The 20766-nt window shown below is 38.0% G+C and overlaps 1 protein-coding gene across 2 annotated transcripts in view; it reads left to right on the forward strand.

Annotated features, from left to right (window-relative positions):
• The window catches only part of PLA2G4A (phospholipase A2 group IVA), a 162769-nt gene that overhangs the window by 78710 nt on the left and 63293 nt on the right, over positions 1-20766 (forward strand). For both annotated transcript variants that reach the window (XM_061160947.1, XM_061160948.1), the window contains 2 exons: positions 9496-9533; positions 11996-12137. In XM_061160947.1, coding sequence (XP_061016930.1) covers positions 9496-9533; positions 11996-12137 — 180 coding nt within the window. The remainder of the gene's footprint in view (positions 1-9495; positions 9534-11995; positions 12138-20766) is intronic.

A 20766-nucleotide genomic window follows, 5' to 3' on the forward strand; every position in this document is an offset into this window, starting at 1 on the left:
AAAATTCGGTTCACAGAGGAGCATGGTGGGCTGCAGTCCATGAGGTCTCAAAGAGTTGGACATGACTGACTGAGCATGCAAAGTGGAGATAATATCTCACAGGAGAATCACTATGATTAAATGAGTTAGTTCTATTTATCTGTATAATTTATATATAATATATAGAATAGATTCTAATGCATATTACATTTAAATGCAATCTGATATAATTATTACTTATATTTATATAATTTTGTATGAAATATGATCATATATTAGTTTATACATTAAGTATGTAACAGTACATATAAAATGTGCTCAGTCGTGGCCAACTCTTTGAGGCCCCATGGACTGCAGCCTGTCAGGCTCCTCTGCCCATGAAATTTTCCAGGCAAGAATACTGGAGTGGGGTGCCATTTCCTACTCCAGGGGATCTGCCCAACCCAGGGATCAAACCCACATTTCTTTCATCTCCTGCATTGTCAGGCAGATTCTTTACCACTAGCACCACGTGGGAAGCCCATATATAAAATATATAACAATAATTGATTATAAAAATATATATAATATTTGCATAGATTAGCCATCCATACATATAATACTCAGTGGCTCATACATGTGTGTGTGTGCCTGTTAAACAATATGTATGTTTGTAAAAAGCTGGATTTCAGTAGGCAGAGAAGCAGTTATGAGCATTCTAGTTTCTAGTAGAAACTGCCAAGGCATGGAGTCTTGAAAGAAGAAAGCAAGCTGAGGCATGACAAGTTACACAGCTTGGCAGGTACCTGCTGGTAGGCAGTGAGTAGAGAGTTCAAGATGGTTAAAGGTTAATATTACCTACGCATGTTACTAAGGTCACTTCTCAACAGACCCTTGTTGAGGGCTTTGTAAGCATGACTGGCATTTCCAAAATGGAACGGTTTTTTCTGCTTTTCAGTCTGTGACTCAAAGATTGATTTTAAGAGAGGAAACTGTAGGAAAACATGCATCACCTCTCCTATCATTTCCTATGCTCAGGTGTGTGATTGCCGGGCTCTGAAAAAGACTTTCTGCATTCTTGAATTTTGAGTAGCTTATATAATTATTTTCTTTACCGTGCTTGAAAAAACAGTTGGCCAAGCAACTTTTTTTTTTTTCATTACACCATTCTCCAGAGTCCTTTGTAGTTTCAATCTGAATGAGAGTTCTTTTTTTTTAATTAATTTAATTTTAAAAAATCATTTCTTTATTTTTGGCAACACTGGGTCTTCGTTGTTGCCAGCTAGCTTTTCTCTAGTTACAGCGAGCAGGGACTAGTCTCTAATTCTGATTGTCAGGCTTCTCGTTGTGGGGGCTTCTCTTGTTGCTGAGCGCGGGCTCTGAGAGCATGGACTCTGTAGCACGGCCTCGGTACTTGCGGCACATAAGCTTAGTTGCTCTGAGGCTTTGGGATCTTCCCAGTCCAGGGCTGGAACCTGCGCCTGCTGCACTGGGAGCGCTGAGTCTCAACCACTGGACCGCCAGGGAAAGTCCCTCCATTAACTTTTTCTAGATACTTTTAAATTCATGAATTTCTATGCACTAGAAAGAATGTCTTGCTTATCACTTGACTGTTTTTACCCAGAAGTTTTCAATGCTTCCCCTTTACAGATATGGAAAATGATAATGTAATAATTAAAATCTAATGATAATGTAATAATGATATCTAATGAAAATGATAATGTAATAATTTAAAAAATCTTTTTCATGCATCTTTGAAGTATTGACCTAGCCATAGCTTATTTTTTAATATGAGAATCTGAGTCTTTACAGTGTACCTAAAACTTTGCTTCATATCAGGAAAGCTATCAAAAGTTTCATTTTCAAGGAACTAATAGTCTTTTTGGAGAAGGAGTAAACATTATGATAAGCTGAAAAGTAGTAGAATAAGCAGTCTCATGACACACCTGTTCATTGATTTATTTATTCAATACTGATTGTGTTCCAGGGAATATTCTAAGTGGTGCGCAGACAGCAGAGGACATGGTAGATGATGGTTCCCGGGGAGCTTGCATGTTGATGGGGAAAGTAAATAGGTACCAAGAAACAAAAGGATAATCAACATAATATAAGCCAGTGATAAATACTATGGGGAAAATAAAATAGAGGGGTGTGATAGAGAACAGTTGGTGGGCAATGGAGTTTATATAGTCAAAAAAGGCCTTTCAAAGGTATTATTGTTTTTAAATTTTCTTATCAAAATTTTCAAGCATATACAATGTTGAAATATTTTTACATTGGACACCCATATAAATGCTACCTAGATTCTACAATTAACATTCTATTCTTTTTGCTTTTCACATATCTTTCTATCTGTCCATCCATCAAACCATCTTGATACATACTTATGTATGTATGTGTATATATATATATATATATTTTGTGGCCATAATAAGGCTCGTGAAATCTTAGTTCCCTGACTGGGGATCAAACCCAGCCTCTTTGCAGTGAAACTATGGTGTCCTAACCACTGAGCATCCAGGAAAGTCTCCATCTTGATACATTTGAAAACAAACTGCAGGTCAAGAGGGATGGGACATATGTATACCTATTGCTGATTCATGTTGATGTTTGGCAGAAACCAACACAATTCTGTAAAGCAATTATCCTTCAATTTAAAAATAAATAAATTTATAATTAAAAAATAAAGTAGACTGTTTCATCCCTAAACACACTTCAGCACATCAGTAACTAGAGCCCAGGACTTATGAATTGTAAGGCAAGTACAAAATAAATCATGTAGATAATGTATAAAATGAGAATTATAAGGAGAGTTATTCATCCATTTATACATTTTGCAAATAACAATGGAGCACCTACTGTGTGCATAGTCTTTAGGCATTACCTATTCAGCAATACACAAACAAACAGGAATCCCTCCCCTCCTGGAACTCATATTCTATTGAATTGGTCAAAAAGTTTGTTTAGGTTAGTCCCCTAACAGCATACAGAAAACCTGAATGAAGTTTTTGCCTAACCCAGTACCTAGTAAGATAAATAAGTAAAGGATACCTATGTTGGATAGAGAGCTAAATAAATCAAGGAAGGAGGAGGGGAGTAGGCATATGTCTGTGAAGAGGGTTGCAAATGCATTTCCAAAAATGTGACTAAGAACAGCATCTGTGATGATATCTGAAGGCAGAAGGCGCTCGGAGTGGGAAGGTCTTGAAGCGGAGGTTTGCCTGACTTGTTGAGAACAGTGAGAGGAAGAGCGTGGCTGGAGCAGAGTCGTAGGGAGGGTGGCCAGAGATGAGGACGGGCGTGTGGTCACAGTGGACCCTTGTGGGTCAATGGTGGGGGCTTGCTCTTAAAGGAAGGATATGGTTGGGTCACTGAAAGGTCAGAAGGCCATTCCGGTGGAGAGAAGAGTCCTGGACCTTTGCTCACAGTTCCAGGACTAGAAAGGACAAGAATGTTCAGGAAATGGTGTTTAGACAAGGGCCAGTGGGGGTGGGGGTGGGAAGGGCATTCATGTGTGAAGGAAGGTACGCGGAGATCAAACCTTAGCAGGGCTCAAATTCAAGATGCTGAAATTTGAGTATTATCTTACTGATATCAGTGAGTCGTGGAAGGGTTTTGACCAGGTCATGGGGGAATTTAGAGCAAACAGGATTTGGCTTTTTCCTCAGAAGTATTACTAAGTCAAAAGTTGATAGGTAAAGATATAGAATGTTTGATATTGAAAACAAGAAGGTTGATATAGCTTTAACAGACTAGCTCTGTTGAAAGTGGCAGGTATAGGTGTGAAGAATACAGGGTGACATGAGCAAAAAGTAAGTGTGGCATTACCTTTAATGTGTTAAGACAAAGAAAATGGAATGATTGCTCAGTGACAGTGAGAATCAGCTGAAGTTGGAAAGCAGGAAGTTTTTCAGCTTTTCCTGGGACTATGATTTATCATTCAATTTAGAATGCTCTTTCTCTTTTTTTTTTTTTTTTTGAGGAGAAAACCAATTTGAGCCCACAGTTTTGTTTCCCAGCTAACATTCATAAAACCTGAGTTAGGCTGTGCTTGTTGGAATCCTAAGTTTGGAGAGAGTCAGAGTTGTCTTGCGAGCGAGACTGGTGAGACGTGCAGATTTTCAGACCCTAGGCTCAGAGTCAGACAGACAGCCGTCTGGGTTGGACTCATGATTTGGCTACTTATTCACTGCATGATGTTGGATGAATTTTTTTTTTTCTTTTAGCCATGCATTTCTATTTGTGAAGCAGAGTTATATGTAGTACCTACCTCTAAAGGTTGTGGTTATGGTTAAATGAGTTTATAGATGGAAACTTTTATAGAGCAGTGCCTGGCCCACTAAGCACCAAATAAATATTAAATATTCTCATTATAATTATACTGGCTGGATTGAAGTATTTCTCAAGTGCTTCATGAACCTGATTTAACTATTACTCTTGCTGATTTGAACTTACTGACTGAAATGAACTTCTTTATATACAGGTAGAGACTGTACATTTAGTGATCATTGTTTCAACCCAGTTCAGAATCGAAACTGCTCTAGTCACCCATTACTGAATATATCAAGTGCGGTGTTTGTTGCAGTATCCCATTTTTAAGTGGAAAGATAGGGTTTCTTCCAAATTTAGTATGTTTTGTGTAAGCAAAATGACCCACTTGAAGAAAATCATGAACGTGCTAAGGTTTTGAAGTTAGATGGGTAAAAATTACACTTTTTTAATTCTCTAGATGAATCTTTATCTTGGCCAATACTCTGAGGAAGGTGGTCTCAGATTTCCCACTGTATGGTGTTTCAATTGGACATATTTATTTCTAAGTTAGTGTTATTGTTTTAAAATAGCCATATTTCATGGTTTCTGTGGTATCTTAACTTTGACTGAATGTTTTCTTTGGTTATTGCGCATTCCTGACTGCAACTTGAAGACGAATGAGAGAGTCCTATGGAAAAGATAGTGACAAAATTAAGGAAAGGTAGTTTTGATCGTGAGTTAGTATCAGAATGATTGCATTGGAAAACTGTGTATTGATATGTGAAGGCAAAGACTACGATTTAGCACAGTGAATGAGACAGAGCAGAATTTGGAGGGAAAGCAAGAGAAATATCAAGTTTTGTGAGAAATTTGGGAGATCTTCAGCTAAGATGTGAATGCCATTGTATTAAAATAAGGCAGAGTTCAGACATAGGCCAAACAATTCCTGACTTTATGAGAGAACGCATTTGTATTTTGGCATACTAGCAATGGAAACTTACATGAATCTATTTTGATACTTCTACAATTTATAACTTTTTGACTTCAGGGCATCTGAGAATGCCCTTGCATCCTTGGGATCCTCTTCTGGATCAAAGCTCCATCAAGGACTAGGGCACTTTCAGTCTATTTAATGTTACTTATCTGACCTGACAGGCATCAGATACTTTCATTTTTGAAAGAATGGATAAATGAATGCCCTTGTGGGAAACACAGAAAACCTGGAAAGTGCTCAGACGAGCATAATGAAAGAAATGAAGTTTAAAAAAGAGAAAAACTTAAGAGCATGAGAGATTCCCATTTGAAAAAGAGTAGTATTTTGGTTTCATAGTAGTGCTTTAGGAAGTCTGGTTTATTGTATGATAGCTGACAGTTACACAGTTCTTTCTGAATTTCCAATGTCCACGTTAAAAAAAGGGAATTTATGGAAAAAGAGACTGTTGTCAAGTGTAAACAGGAAAACTCTGTGATAAAGTGAAACATGGCCACAAAAATAATAGTGTATTTGTTTGTCTTTCAAATCTTTTAAGACTGTCTGGGATATTTTGGGAGGTACAACTGCTCTGAATTCTTGGGTGATGGATTATATGATTCCTGGTAGTGAATGAAAATTTAATTTTATTAAGAAACTGTATTTGTTAGCAAGACTTACTGTGGTGATCCTATTGCAATATATACAGATACCAAATCGTTGTTATGTACCTGAAACTAGTATAATGGTATGTGGAATTACATCTCAATTAAAAAATGTTAGTTTACAGTGATATAAAAAAATCATATGTATTTTAAAAAAATGCTTTTAGCAGTGTATCATTCAACTTTAAACATGCAAAATTTATTTAGCTGTGACTTGTATTGGTGAGATTATAATTTCCCCTTTGCACCTGGATTGCCTACTTTTTTACATCCACATCCAATTCCTTCTTCATAGGATGAAGTTACAGTTTATGTAAACATGATTCTTTGTAGAAATGACCCTTATTTGTTGATATAATTTTTTTGTTATCTTGCCTAGGTCAGGTAAATACAGATAAATTAGAAAATATCATGTCAGTCTCTTGAAAGATGTAATGATTATTGAGTCAACATGGTGATAAGCTGCTCTTCATTTCTTACAAGGGGGTAAAATGAGTAAAGTACTTAGAAGGGATCAGAATTCAAAATAAGTTTTATTGAAAGTAAAGTCTGTAAATACTGGAGTGTTATAATAAGTGATGATGTGGCATATTTGAAGAGCTCTTTACTAACAGGATAGATTTTCAAGTTAAAACTTATTTGACTGTGTGTATCCTTTGGAAATAATTTTAAAGGACTTTCTTAATGCTGGGCACTGTGCTTACTATATTCGCTTTATTATTTCAAAATAACCCTGGGGAGTTTACAAGAGAATTAGTGGGTTAAATACCTTAAAAATTATTTTTAAGTCTGAAATGACTTTAAAAAATAGTTTCTTGTCTATAGTTCCCTCCCCTGACTGCCCCAACTGAACATCTTCCACTGTAAGCATCTAAAACTGTTTTATACTGTGAAATTCAGAAAAGAGATTGTTGTTTCCCCCTAGAATATGCAGTAGCCTGCTTTTTATATTAGTAATTCCTAGAAGAGGTGGACTTCTCTTCATTGTCCTGACTAAGTGTATTTAGGGGTTTAGGAGACCAGGGAGATTTGACCACCTTTCCTTTTAATAGCCTTGCTAATGCAAGCAACCTGGAAGAGGGCGATGCAGAACTGCTTCATGCAGTGTGTGGGAAGGAGTTTTCAATAGTTGTTTAATGCCTCATAGGAAGTACATATTTTTGTGGCTCTTTTATCTGTAATGATATGTTCCAGGTGAAAGATGCAGAGAGATTGTGAATGTCCATCTTCATAGCATGTCTGAACATAGAGCATCAAGTGGGAGAATTTAAAATTTCTTCCAGGTTGTGGGTGGTCCTCTGGGGCAATACATGGAAGTAAGGACCTGAATCCATGTGACAAGGACCATAGCAGCACCTTCTATAATACTCCAAATTTCAGAAAAGTCATGTCTTCTCTTCTCTCCTCCTGCCTTCATTTAAAGAGTCTTCTCAGTCTGTCTAGGATCATGAGTGTCTTAGCCAAGAAATGTTGCATTTGGATGTAGAAGGGACGTTCTCATGGAGAAAATAAATATGACCATAAACAGAGCAGTTAATTTTCCTTCTATTATTGTTGGGACAAGTAAGCATTAGATATATTCAGGCATCAGATGTTTTTAAATTTAAAATATTTAGAGATCTACCAGTTTAGAAGCCAGCTTTTTTCCACTTTCTGTCATGAGGTGTCATATTGAATTAGGAAGACCATCCCAACTTTGAATCTTTCCATGAGTTAGAAAACTCCATGTTGTAATCTTGTTCTTTTAATGTCCATTCTTTCTTGGGGCTTTTGCCCTTTGTAGATAAAAACAGTAAATCTAGTCTCATTTTAATATCAGTTTTCATGTATTCTTTTTTTAAACAAGCAGACTGTGTTTTATCCACTTGTTTTTCTTACTAAATATCTGAAGAATTAAACTCACTCAGTGTAAAATGCTTTCCAAACCCCTCTTTGGGAAAGACTCCATTTGGAATGTGGAAATAGAAATGTGCTGAAATGTGGTCTGAGCAGTGCTTTCCTTGATAGAATACACAGCAATTACATAAATTGTTTATAAGCCAATCACCTTTTTGATTTAAAACTGAACTACAATTTCTCTAGGTATGCATAATTCCATTTGTACTGAGATTCTTGATTATTTTATCAACTTCAGAGTAATACTGAATATTCATAGAATTCCTTATGAGAACTGCTGTGTGGGTGGGACCAGCCTATGATTTTTTCCTCTAGTAGCAATGAAATGTTTCTTGACTGGAAATGATACCTTATTTGCTCCTCTTCCACACACACATGCACAGTAATTCAACAGATACTTATTGATTGTATGTTGTATGCCAAACACTGTAATGAACTTGTAATAGAGACCTACTTAAGACAGAGCTTACAATCTAGTGGGAGAGGCAAATTTTTGTACAGATAATTTCCATGCCTTTTTCTTACTCATAAAATTCAGTACTGAGAATTATCCATGAGCTTTTTTTTAACATTTTGGAAAGCTCCGTCTAGTTTGTTTTATTCCATCTCCTGAAACCAAAAAAAGAAAAAGTCAATAATCTGCAGCATTTTGTGTTGGCTCAAAAAATATCCTCTTCCCATTTTAAGAGGCATATCCTACTTCTGTTCTATTTGAAGGTATTCAGCACATTCATTCAAACTATATTCTTAAGGTAACTGATGTAATAAAAATAATAGCACCAGCTTACAATTGTGCAGCAAACTTTGAAACATTTTCTCATTTGGTTCTCGTAACCATCTAAAGCTACATCATTTATCACTCATGGCAGGGATAATATTGAGAAGGTCTTTCTATACAATAGATTTATAGTCTCTGGAAAGACATTTTTAATATGCCTTTTCTCATGGATGTTAGTCATTCTTTTCTTCATTAAACCCAAATTGGCCTGTTGGAAGGATAGAGTCCTCCCAGAAGTCTGGTTGGTTCACACAGTATTGAAGAAATAAAAACTTGAGCCCCACGTCCCAATTTCAGAAGTTTCTTACACTGACCACAGTTGGCTGGCCCCCAGGTCTTGCTGTCCACCCTGGAGGGCATTCTGTCTTTGGTTTACTACAGTGTACATTTGTCACATATGCACAATTGTGACCTTTTCATCCAGGTTTTCTTTAACTTTGGCCCCTGATTTTGAGGCCTGGGAATAGCCCCTAAATAATGGTACACATCTCTGGAGTTTTAAATCTCAGGAAATTTTTATGATTTTTGAAAAATGATTTTTAAATGCACTGCTTTTTTTTTGATGAAAGAGGATAACAACCCTATCAACGCAATTGTTATGCTTGTTAAAATCATGTATAGGACCTCTCTGGTGGTCCAGTGCTAAAGACCCTGCCCTTCCACTGTAGGGACTAAGGTTCATGCCTTACAGTGGGATCACTGTTCAGGGAACTGTGATCCCACATACCCCATGGCACAGACAAAAAGTAAAAGAAAAGAATGATTATAAAGTAGGCTTATCTCATGAAAAAATAGCAAAGAATTATTTACTGAAATATACTTATAATTTAGGATCTTAATAGAGCTATAGTACTTTTATTTTTAACATAGTTTTAGGTTAAAAGTCATCTGTCACTCAAAAATTATTTTGACTTTGTTTGCATTATATATAACACACATCCATTTTATGACCTACCTGACTAATTTGTCTGTTCTAGGTCACTGAAATGATTCTGGAAATGTCTCTTGAAGTTTGGTAAGTGCATTTATTTCATTGGATGGAAAATATTGTGAGTGATCCACTGATTTTAATTGTTAAACATTATGCTTTTAATATATTAAGTAAAAAAAAATATGAAGTAATTCTGACAGCTTTATCAAAAATGTGCACGAAATGTACTTTGCATTTCTTTAGCTCTCTCCTATTAGCTATAGCATTAAAAAAAAAAAAACAACTAATATTCTTTGCTTAAGTTTCCAATAATTTGGTGGTTAAATCATAATTGTCAGAAGAGCCTTTAGAAAGGGCCCTCCATCAAGTTAAGTATCTATTCCCATAGAGATAAATACAGCTATTGAAGGTGATTTTTCATTGTTGATTCAGATGGATATTAAAAAACACGAAAGTGAACAGGAAACTCTAAGAGGAGACACTGAAATTGAGACTGCCTTTGTTCATAATGATCAGCAGGAAACAAATGATTACATTCCATGATGTGTGTTGTTCTTTCAAAGTGGCCTCCAATAATGAATGCTGGAAATTCAATTTATTTATTTTCAAATGGTGAGACTTAGGGGAGTCAGGCCTGCCTTGAGAATAAGTTCATCTCTCACCTAAGACTGAGGTCAATAGATGCTACCTTCCTCAAGCTCTCTGCATCTCTTTGAAGTGGGTTTTTACCAAAGTTACTAATGCTGCTGCTGCTGCTAAGTCGCTTCAGTCGCGTCCGACTCTGTGTGACCCCATAGACGGCAGCCCACCAGGCTCCCCCGTCCCTGGGATTCTCCAGGCAAGAACACTGGAGTGGGTTGCCATTTCCTTCTCCAATGCTTGAAAGTGAAAAGTGAAAGTGAAGTCGCTCAGTCGTGTCCGACTCTTAGCGACCCCGTGGGCTGCAGCCCACCAGGCTGTTCTGTCCATGGGATTTTCCAGGCAAGAGTACTGGAGTGGGGTGCCATTGCCTTCTCCAACATGAACACCACAAAATTAGTGTAACATTTAAGTCTTATAACTTGCTAAATGAATGATTATGGATACATTGACATTGGGTTTATATATTTTTCTTATTTTGATCCCTGGATAATGTTGATTCAACTTAGAGAATTATTACATAAGTTACTGCTGCCCTTCAGTATATATCAGGATGTATCAAAGGACAGTCCAACTTTGTTACATCTGTTATTTTGCATACATCAGTTCTCGCTTATAAGTGATATATTTTGGCATGAGATTAGAAATACTTTTGTTACTTGACTATGAAAGTAATGCTATTCATTTTAATCGGAAATGGTCTCCATTGCTGTAATTAGGACACTATTAGCTTTAACAAAGCAGAATTGTCAAAAATAATGTAGGAAAAATACCTCAGCTAAATAGTATACATAGGTCCCAAAGCAATTTACTATATATTTACAGTAAACTTTAATCAAACTCTAGTTTTATGTGTTAATTTGTCTTGACTCTAAAATGAAATGCTCTTTAAAGAAAAACTCAATGGAATGTCTTCAATTAAATAAAAAATAAAATCAGGAAAGAAATTAATTAGAGAGCTTAAAGATAGTACAGAAGATATGAACCATACTTCTGTTACTATATTTGCAAAATTATTCAAAATGTTTTCAGTTTTCTTTTACATATTTTCATACTGATATCTTCTAAACATCTATGTTCATTGCTTTACTTGTAGATCTTTTAAAAATCAATCTTCTTGTGCTTATTGTAAGATAATGATCAGTATAGTGTATTACAAGGAACATGAGTTGTAGAATGAGAAGTCCTGGATTTAAATATCTGCTTGCTAATTTTGTTAACAGTTGAAATATTTCTAATCACTCTTTTACTTATTTGTAAAATAAAAGTACTTTATAAGTGTATCTATTGTCACAATTTAATGAGGTGTTCTTTCTAAAGAGTATGTCTTACAGGAAACTTTTCCACATGTTTGTGGTAATACTGCTTGTAGTAGTTAAAAAAAAATGGACATAACACCAATACTTATGGATACATAAATTGTGCAATAATCAAATAATGAAAATGCCTCAGAGTAGTAAAGATATTTGAATTAGTTCTACTTATAAACACAAATGAATCCTCAAAAAAAAGTTCAGTGGAAAAAGTGATTTGCAGAATACATCTGGTTGATAGCATTTACACAAAATATTAAAAACCTATAAAATGACTTTTGATATTATTTAGACCTAAATGTATAAGGTAAGATTATAAATAAGTACATCAGAAAAAGAAAGAGCAAGTTGAAGATAGTGGTTACCTGTGAGGAACAGAAGAGGAGATAAAACTGAGGCGTGTCCCTTGGATGTTGCTGTGATAAGACACAATCTCATTGTTTTATAGTTTATTTCAGATCCCCTCCTTGGAAACGGCTTGAGGGAAGAAGTGAGAATATATCAGTGTAGTTACGGGGGTTGTGGGAACTGGATGATGTATAACAAGGCTATAGATTTGAGGACATTAGTTTATTATCTCTGTTTTATATACAGTTCATCCCCAGACCTCCGATTTAGTATGGCTCTGTGTGACCAAGAGAAAGCTTTCAGACAACAGAGAAAGGAAAACATAAAGGAAAACATGAAGAAACTCCTGGGTCCAAAGAATAGTGAAGGCTTACATTCTACACGTGATGTGAGTTGGAAATTTTTCAAAATGTTTTTGCAATTTAATAACAATTTTGTTTGTACTTTCTCTCAAATTCCTCTCAAATGTGAAGATATTGAGACCGAGTATTATTTCTCTGTCTTTCTAAGGTAAGGTGAGTGTTTTATAAATGGAAACTCTTTGAGGAAGATCATCACAAGGACTGCCCATATTTGGTAGTATTTATCAGATGTAATTTTTAAAAGAAGCATAGTCATACTGATGCACAAACGAGATGTTCATTTCATTTGTAGGAAAAGTTTAACCTGTAAACGGGTCATTGAATTCATTTTAATACAAACTAAGATTAAATAATTGTGGAAATTATCATTACTGAACCAGAACAAAATGTTCTAAATCTTAATGACAACAATAAACAAAATTTTTTTCTTAAAAGACATGAATAGGTGAGATAAAAGGAAATGTTTCAAGTCATTACTATTTCATAGCAGGGAGTGAAAAGATTTCCAAAGTTGACCAGGTAGTTAAAACAATGATCTCCACATGTGAATATTTTTCATGATTCTAATTATAGAGAGATGTTAAAATTTAAGAAGTTTGTCAATGAATATTGAAAGTACAGTCCTTCAATTGTACTTTAGCTCCTTTTTCTTCCCTTAAATTCCAGCAAAGTAAATGGCATTTATTTTATTCAGTAACATACTATACAATCCAGTTTTTGTCTGTTTATATACTTACCCCTTCTCTGATTTATGTATGTAAGTATGTATGTACGTATGTATCTACCTATCTACCTGCCCACCTACCTATCTACCAATCCATCCATCCATCCATCCATCCATCTGTTGGTCTATTCTTCTTTCTGAAATCTACAAAATAAATTCCTGCCATGGTTAATAATTCTGTATTATATATTTTAAAGTTGCTAAGGGTAGATATTAAAAGTCTTTATCACAAGAAAAATTTTTATAACTAGGTACAGGGATGAATATTAGCTAGACTTATTGTGGTGATAATTTCACAGTATATACAAATAACAAATCATTATGTTGTACACCTAAAGCAGTTATAAGATATGTCAATCATACCTCAATGAAACAACTTTTAAAAAAGTGCTGTAGTCATGCTCATCAAATGATAATAATGGAATTTCTTCTTAATGGCATATCAGGTAATATTTTTTACTTATTGTTTTGAGCTTTTCTGTTAAGTGAATATTTTAGATGAATATAATTTACTTTTAGAAAGACATTAAATGCATGAAAGTGAAAGTCTCTCAGTTGTGTCTGACTCTTTGAGACCCCATGGACTGTATAGTCCATGGAATTCTCCAGGCCAGAGTACTGGAGTGGGTAGCCTTTCCCTTCTCCAGCAGATCTTCCCAACCCGGGGATCGAACTCAGGTCTCCTGCATTGCAGGTGTATTCTTTACCAGCTGAACAACAAGGGAAGCCAAAGAATACTGGAGTGGGTAGCTTTTCCCTTCTCCGGGGGATCTTCCTGACCCAGGAATCGAACTGGGGGTCTCCTGCATTGCAGGCGGATTCTTTACCAACTGAGCTATTAGAGAAGCCCCTAGTAAATGTATAAGTCAATATATATCTATAAGCATGCATATTTATCCCCATGCATGTACTCACAGACCAGGGATTCCAGATTATTGTAAATTAAGGACCAAATGCAATTGGAAATGAGAGAGAAATTCTGAGTAAGGGGACCAGATGTGTACCTGCTCCATATGTGATGACAGAGTATCTACCTGTGTTTCTAGATGGGTGTTGGGGTCAAAAGCTGGTCTGCTGATGCTGAAATGGCTTTGCTATGATAGGAGCAAACTATAAGATAAGATGTTGCTGATGGGGAGTTTTTGCTAAAAGGAAGCGTGGAGGAGGAGCAAAACCTTCATGGATGTTTCTATTTAAGAAAAAATGAGGGACTTCTCTCAGTCCTTCATATTGTGGTTGACTATTGTCTCAGTTAACGTGACTTCCTTGGTGGCTCAGATGGTAAAGTGTCTGCCTACAATGCGGGAGGCCTGGGTTCAATCCCTGGGTCAGGAAGATTCCCCTGGAGAAGGAAATAGCAACCCACTTCAACATTCTTGCCTGGAAAATCCTGCAGACGGAGGAGCCTAATAGGCCATAGTCCATGGGGTCACAAAGAGTTGGACACGACTGAGCGACTTCACTTTTTTCACTTTTCATTGTCTCAGTCAATAAGTCCTTGAAGACACATCCTTGACTACATATTACTCAGAAGTTTCTGGCTTCTTGGGATGTCTTTATGATTTTGCTTTCTACAGTAATCCTTTCATCATCAGTTCTACACCTTCTTTTTGTCCCCATCCTTGGCTGGCACTGTTATATCCTTGGAGCAGAGAAATGATATTTCAAGTTATTTTTCATTTCTGCCATTTGTCATTTGTTGAGACATTGTGCTAGGAACTGAAGGTGAACAAAGCTGAAATGGTTAATACCAAACAGTCACTTTCCTTAGTGAGGTTTAAAGCCTCGCTGGGGAGGAAGACATTTAAGCAGATAAAAAGTGATAATTCATGGCTACCAGCTTCATTTGGGAGTCTCTTTCTGGCTGTCTAGGTGCTTCCTCACCTAGTTGCTTTCCATTTATTTGCAAATGGAATAAGAATGTTTCTCATTCCCAGCTGCTGACCCACCCTCTGGCTCCCTCACAACAGATAGACTGGCCTGCTAATCTGGGAAATGAAAGTTATGAGATGACAGATCTTTCATTTCTTGCCAGAGGATTGACATATTCCATAGCCCGGGCTTAGCCTTTGCCACTTCCCTCTGAGTTCAGTAGAAGAAACCATGCCTTTTCTCTCCAATTCAGTCGCCTCACACCACAGATAGGGATTGCAAACCCCGATTAGGAACCCCAACATAGCAACTTTCCAGTTTTCCCAGCGCCCCTCCCCACCTCTATTGTTGGCCTCAACCTCTGCATGAACTTTTCCTATAAAAACACAACTATGCTCTAAACTCTGATACATTTAGAAAAAAAAAAAACAAAACAGAACCAGAAAAATCCCCCTGGAATGGACGTTCCCTTCTCTTTTCTGCTCTGTTTCTCTCCTTATCTTCACAAACTTTTCCACAGTTTCCTACACAATCTCATTCTCCTTCCTTGCTTCCCTCAGGCTTCTGCCTTCAGGACTCTACTGCAGTGACTCCACTAGTCCCCAGGACCAAAGGATCTTTGGTGCAAAAGGATCTTCTGGCTCTGTCTTAAACCTAATTCTATAGCTGCAAATGACTCAGGTTTTCTGCTATTTGAAGCATTCCCTCTCCTTCACTTACCATCATCTCTCTTTTTTAAAAATTAGTTTTTATCAGAGTATAGTCGCTTTACAATGTTGTGTAAGTTTCTACTGTCCAGCGAAATGAACCAGCCATACGCATACCGTATATCCTCTCCCTTTCAGGCTTCCTCCCCATCCAGGTCACCACAGCGCGTTAAGTAGAGTTCCCTCTGCTATTTGGGCTTCCCTGGTGGCTCAGGAATCTGCCTGCAATGCAGGAGACCCTGGTTCTCTACAGTAGGTTCTCATTAGTTACCTATTTTATCCGTAATATCAATAGGATCTGTGTGTCACTACCAATCTCCCAAGTGTTCTCCCCTTTTCTCCCCCTTGGCATCTGTATATCTACTATCTTCTCTTTATTTTCATCATGCCTATTTGGTTCCCTTTACCAGATCTTCTTTCTCTGTGCATTATTTAATTATGAGTTGTTCGATACTCAGCCCCAAGCCCTTTTTCTCTGCATTCTGCACTCTTAAGAATTTTCTCTCTCTTCCATGCGTCACCCAACAACACCTTTGGGCTAAGAACCTTCACGTTTCTCAGTGACTTAGAACCTCCTTTGTGGTCTTCAGACCTGAATATCGGTATCTCCTTTTTCTGATTCACTCATTTGTATTCCTCACATCTCACACTCAGCAAATCTGAATCCGAACATCAAATCCTCTCCTCCTTACAGTTCTACTGATGCTTGTCCTCCTCCTTTCCATTTTCTGTTCACACCGAAATCTGAACGATCTTTCCAAAACACAAATCTGATTTTACCAAACTCAAGCTTAAAATCCTTCCCCTGCTCTTAGGACTGGCCTCAAAGCATCTTTCCAGCTTCATGTGTTGCTGTGCGTGCGAAGTCACTTCAGTTGTGTCCAACTCTTTGTGACCCTTGTGAACTGTAGCTCACTGAGCTCCTCCGTCCATGGGATTTCCCAGGCAAGAATCCTGGAGTGGGTTGCTGTGCCTTCCTCCAGGAGATCTTCCCAATCCAGGGATCTAACCTGTGTCTCTTATGTCTCCTGCACTGGCAGGCGGGTTCTTTACCATCAGCACCACTTGGGAAGTAAAGTGTACAGCAAAGTGTGGACTTCCCTGCTGATTTGGTGGTTAAGACACCCATGTGTTCCTAGTTCATCCCAAATCGCCTCCACCCCCTCCACCGATTATCTCTTGGTTCCAGACCTCGGCAGAACCCTTTCCCAGTTCGCATTTCTTGTGTGCACATTGTTGCTTCTGTCTGCCTTTGCCTCCCCCATCCCCCCTTCCTCCACCCACCCCCTTTTCAGTGAACTTACAGCCTCTCAGTCTTGTATCGGAACACGTGTTACTCAAGCAGTCTTCATCATTCGCTCCTCCATCCTTCTCTCTCTCCCCCTGGGTCCAAGTTAGGTCTCTCAGTCATGTTCTTTTACAGCGCAGATATGTACATTATCTTCTCTGAATTTCCCTCAATCAAACTTTTAAAATACTATATTCATTTAATGTCTGTTTTTTTTCTGTTAGAATATAATTTTCATGACGAGTACAGCAGTGTCTGTGTTACTCACCTTTATATTCCCAGCACCAGCTCAGCTCCTATAGCTTGCAGTAGACCCTCAGTAAATCTGGTGTTGTAATGAAAACAGGAAGGAAGGGGGCAAGGCACAGCCTTTAAAAGAATGACATAGCCATAAGATACGACAAAAAAAAGAACCAACTAGGTCCAAGGTGGTCAAATATTCGACTTCCAGTGGACCTTGAGCCTTATCGTACGCTCGTCGTAATAGTTAACTAAATGGCATGCCCACCAGCGCCGTGACAGTTCTGAGGCTAACCATCAAAGGCCAGAAAGTGGGCCATGGCATCACTGCTGGAAATCTCTGCCCCTTCCTCCAGATAATTGGAATAATCCCCCCACTGATTCGCCTATGAAATTACCTGGCCCGTTAAAACTAACCACACTATTTTTCAGTGCTCCCTAGCTTTCTGAGATGGCTCATACTTGGTGGAGTGTGTTTTTCTCTAAATAAATCCACTTCCTACCTATCAGTTTGTCTCTCACTGATTTCTTTCACAATGAGACATCAAGAACCTCAAATTCATCAGGAACAGTAAGAGTCAGGGCATACATGTAGGCCGTGGTTTGGCATTTCAGCCAGGGGATGGGTTCACTAGAGAGAGAGAGCAGGGGCTCGTAGCTGAGGACTATTTGATCAGGTTATTGGGGAGGAGGGGGTTTCTCAGGTGGTGCTAGTGGTAAAGAACCCGCCTTCTGAGGCAGGAGCTTCAGGAGATGCGGGTTCAGTGCTTGGGTTGGGAAGATCCCCTGGAGAAGGGAATGGCAACCCACTCCAGTATTCTTGCCTGGAGAATCCCATGGACAGAGGTACAGTCTGACTCTTACAAAGAGTCAGACACGACTGCGTGACTAACACACACTGGGGAGGAGACAGGTTTGGATGAAAAGATCACAGTTTGAAGGGTTGAATTGAAAGTCTGTGGGGCACATTGCCACAAAAGTCCAGTGGCCTTTGGTCATAGGTTTTGCTTTTCAAAAGGAAAGTTGCTGCCTCATCTCCTAGGCACTCCTGTTGTGAAAAGGAGTCTTTCTGGGAAAATGAAATTTGGCCTACTATTCATACATATTGACTTTTCTGCAGCAGACGGAGAATGAGGTAATTATGCTTCTCTCTGGGCTAGTCTTCAAAAATATTAAACTCATGTTTTTAGTAGTCATTCCTAGAATTAAAACTTTTGATGTTTTGGTTGAGACTTTTTTCTCTTGGCAGAAATCATCCACTTAGATGTATTCAGCACCACCCATTCCCATAACACAAGTATCATTTTCCTATTTTGTGTTTCTCCTGGGCCAAGGGCCTCTTAAGTTCCCATTTCCCTTGCTCCCTGCCAAGATCTTCACCTTCGATTCAGTACTGGCTAGTTGGCCTCCTGAAGGCAAAAGGAGCAGACTGCTATCGCAGTTTGTCTAAGACGCAACAGTCCTACTCAGTGTTGATGCAGAGATGGTGCCTGTTTTGTTCCAAGTTTTCTTTCTTTTTTTTTTATTTTATTAGTTGGAGGCTAATTACTTCACAACATTTCAGTGGGTTTTGTCATACATTGATATGAATCAGCCATAGATTTACACGTATTCCCCATCCCGATCCCCCCTCCCACCTCCCTCTCCACCCGATTCCTCTGGGTCTTCCCAGTGCACCAGGCCCGAGCACTTGTCTCATGCATCCAGCCTGGGCTGGTGATCTGTTTCACCATAGATAGTATACATGCTGTTCTCTCGAAACATCCCACCCTCACCTTCTCCCACAGAGTTCAAAAGTCTGTTCTGTATTTCTGTGTCTCTTTTTCTGTTTTGCATATAAGGTTATCGTTACCATCCTTCTAAATTCCATATATATGTGTTAGTATGCTGTAATGTTCTTTATCTTTCTGGCTTACTTCACTCTGTATAATGGGCTCCAGTTTCATCCATCTCATTAGGACTGATTCAAATGAATTCTTTTTAACGGCTGAGTAATATTCCATGGTGTATATGTACCACAGCTTCCTTATCCATTCATCTGCTGATGGGCATCTAGGTTGCTTCCATGTCCTGGCTATTATAAACAGTGCTGCGATGAACATTGGGGTGCACGTGTCTCTTTCAGATCTGGTTTCCTCGGTGTGTATGCCCAGAAGTGGTATTGCTGGGTCATATGGCAGTTCTATTTCCAGTTTTTTAAGAAATCTTCACACTGTTTTCCATAGCGGCTGTACTAGTTTGCATTCCCACCAACAGTGTAAGAGGGTTCCCTTTTCTCCACACCCTCTCCAGCATTTATTGTTTGTAGACTTTTGGATAGCAGCCATCCTGACTGGCGTGAAATGGTACCTCATTGTGGTTTTGATTTGCATTTCTCTAATAATGAGTGATGTTGAGCATCTTTTCATGTGTTTGTTAGCCATCTGTATGTCTTCTTTGGAGAAATGTCTGTTTAGTTCTTTGGCCCATTTTTTGATTGGGTCATTTATTTTTCTGGAATTGAGCTGCAGGAGTTGCTTGTATATTTTTGAGATTAATCCTTTGTCTGTTTCTTCATTTGCTATTATTTTCTCCCAATCTGAGGGCTGTCTTTTCACCTTACTTATAGTTTCCTTTGTAGTGCAAAAGCTTTTAAGTTTCATTAGGTCCCATTTGTTTAGTTTTGCTTTTATTTCCAGTATTCTGGGAGGTGGGTCATAGAGGATCTTGCTGTGATTTATGTCGGAGAGTGTTTTGCCTATGTTCTCCTCTAGGAGTTTTATAGTTTCTGGTCTTACATTTACAGCATCCAGTTTAGGACACCAATGTTGACTTAAAATGTAGAATGAATTTTGCAGAAGGAATTTGGGTCCCTTGCTTCTTCCCTGTGTTTCACTTGTAAAATAGAGACAATGTCTCTTATTCAACTAAAAGGATGAATATAAAGGCTTGTAAAGCAGGCCAAATAATGTGCAAGGTGCATCTTGGTTACTTACTACTATAGTAGCACTTAATTCAATAGTAGCTATTAAACCAATATGTGGGTATTGCTGTTATATAACACCCCAGGGCAATGTCAAATTCAATAAAACCTTAGCTTTCCTACTTGGATAATGCTGTGTCTAGTCATTCAGTCGTGTCTGACTCTGCGAGTCCATGGACTGTAGCCCGCCGGGCTCATCTGTCCGTGGAGATTCTCCAGGAAGAATACTGGAGTTGCCATGCCCTCCTCCAGGGGATCTTCCCAACCCAGGGATCAAACCTGTATTGCAGGCGGATTCTTTAACATCTGAGCCACTTGAATAAATCAAATAGTTAACGTTTCGAGTAACCCAAGAGTTTCTTCTCAGCACTCAGACTTAAAAAAAAAATTATTCTTGATAATAAAAAGTTCTAAAATGTATTGATTTTAGTCATTTGGGTGAAAAGTTTCTAAAGAGCCTAACTCTGCCCAGACTGAAGTGGTTTAAATGCTCTCGTGTTCGCAGCCTTTGTGATCAACTGCCATTTCTCCAGGCTCTATGTATCCCACAAAAGTAATTTCTTCAAATCATCCCTTTCTCTTTCAACTTTGTTTTTGTGGAATTAAAATCTGATAAGCAAGCTTGTTGTTGGAACAGTGTCTCTGATGAATATAATTCCTCCATAAATAAAAAGGGCTGAGGTCTTTCCTGTGAGTAAGATCTGTGACACTTTGTGTGTGGGAATTTTGGTCATATTTGGATTATTTAAAGGCCAGTTCTTTTAAATGTTCTTGTTCCAAAATAGCTTTTAATCAGATGACATTTCCAGATTAGAGTCTCTTATTTGAAGAGAAATGCTACTTAACAGTTTTCATGTCCCCA

The sequence above is a fragment of the Dama dama genome, chromosome 14 (assembly GCF_033118175.1).
Source record: "Dama dama isolate Ldn47 chromosome 14, ASM3311817v1, whole genome shotgun sequence".
NCBI classification, from domain to species: domain Eukaryota; kingdom Metazoa; phylum Chordata; class Mammalia; order Artiodactyla; family Cervidae; genus Dama; species Dama dama.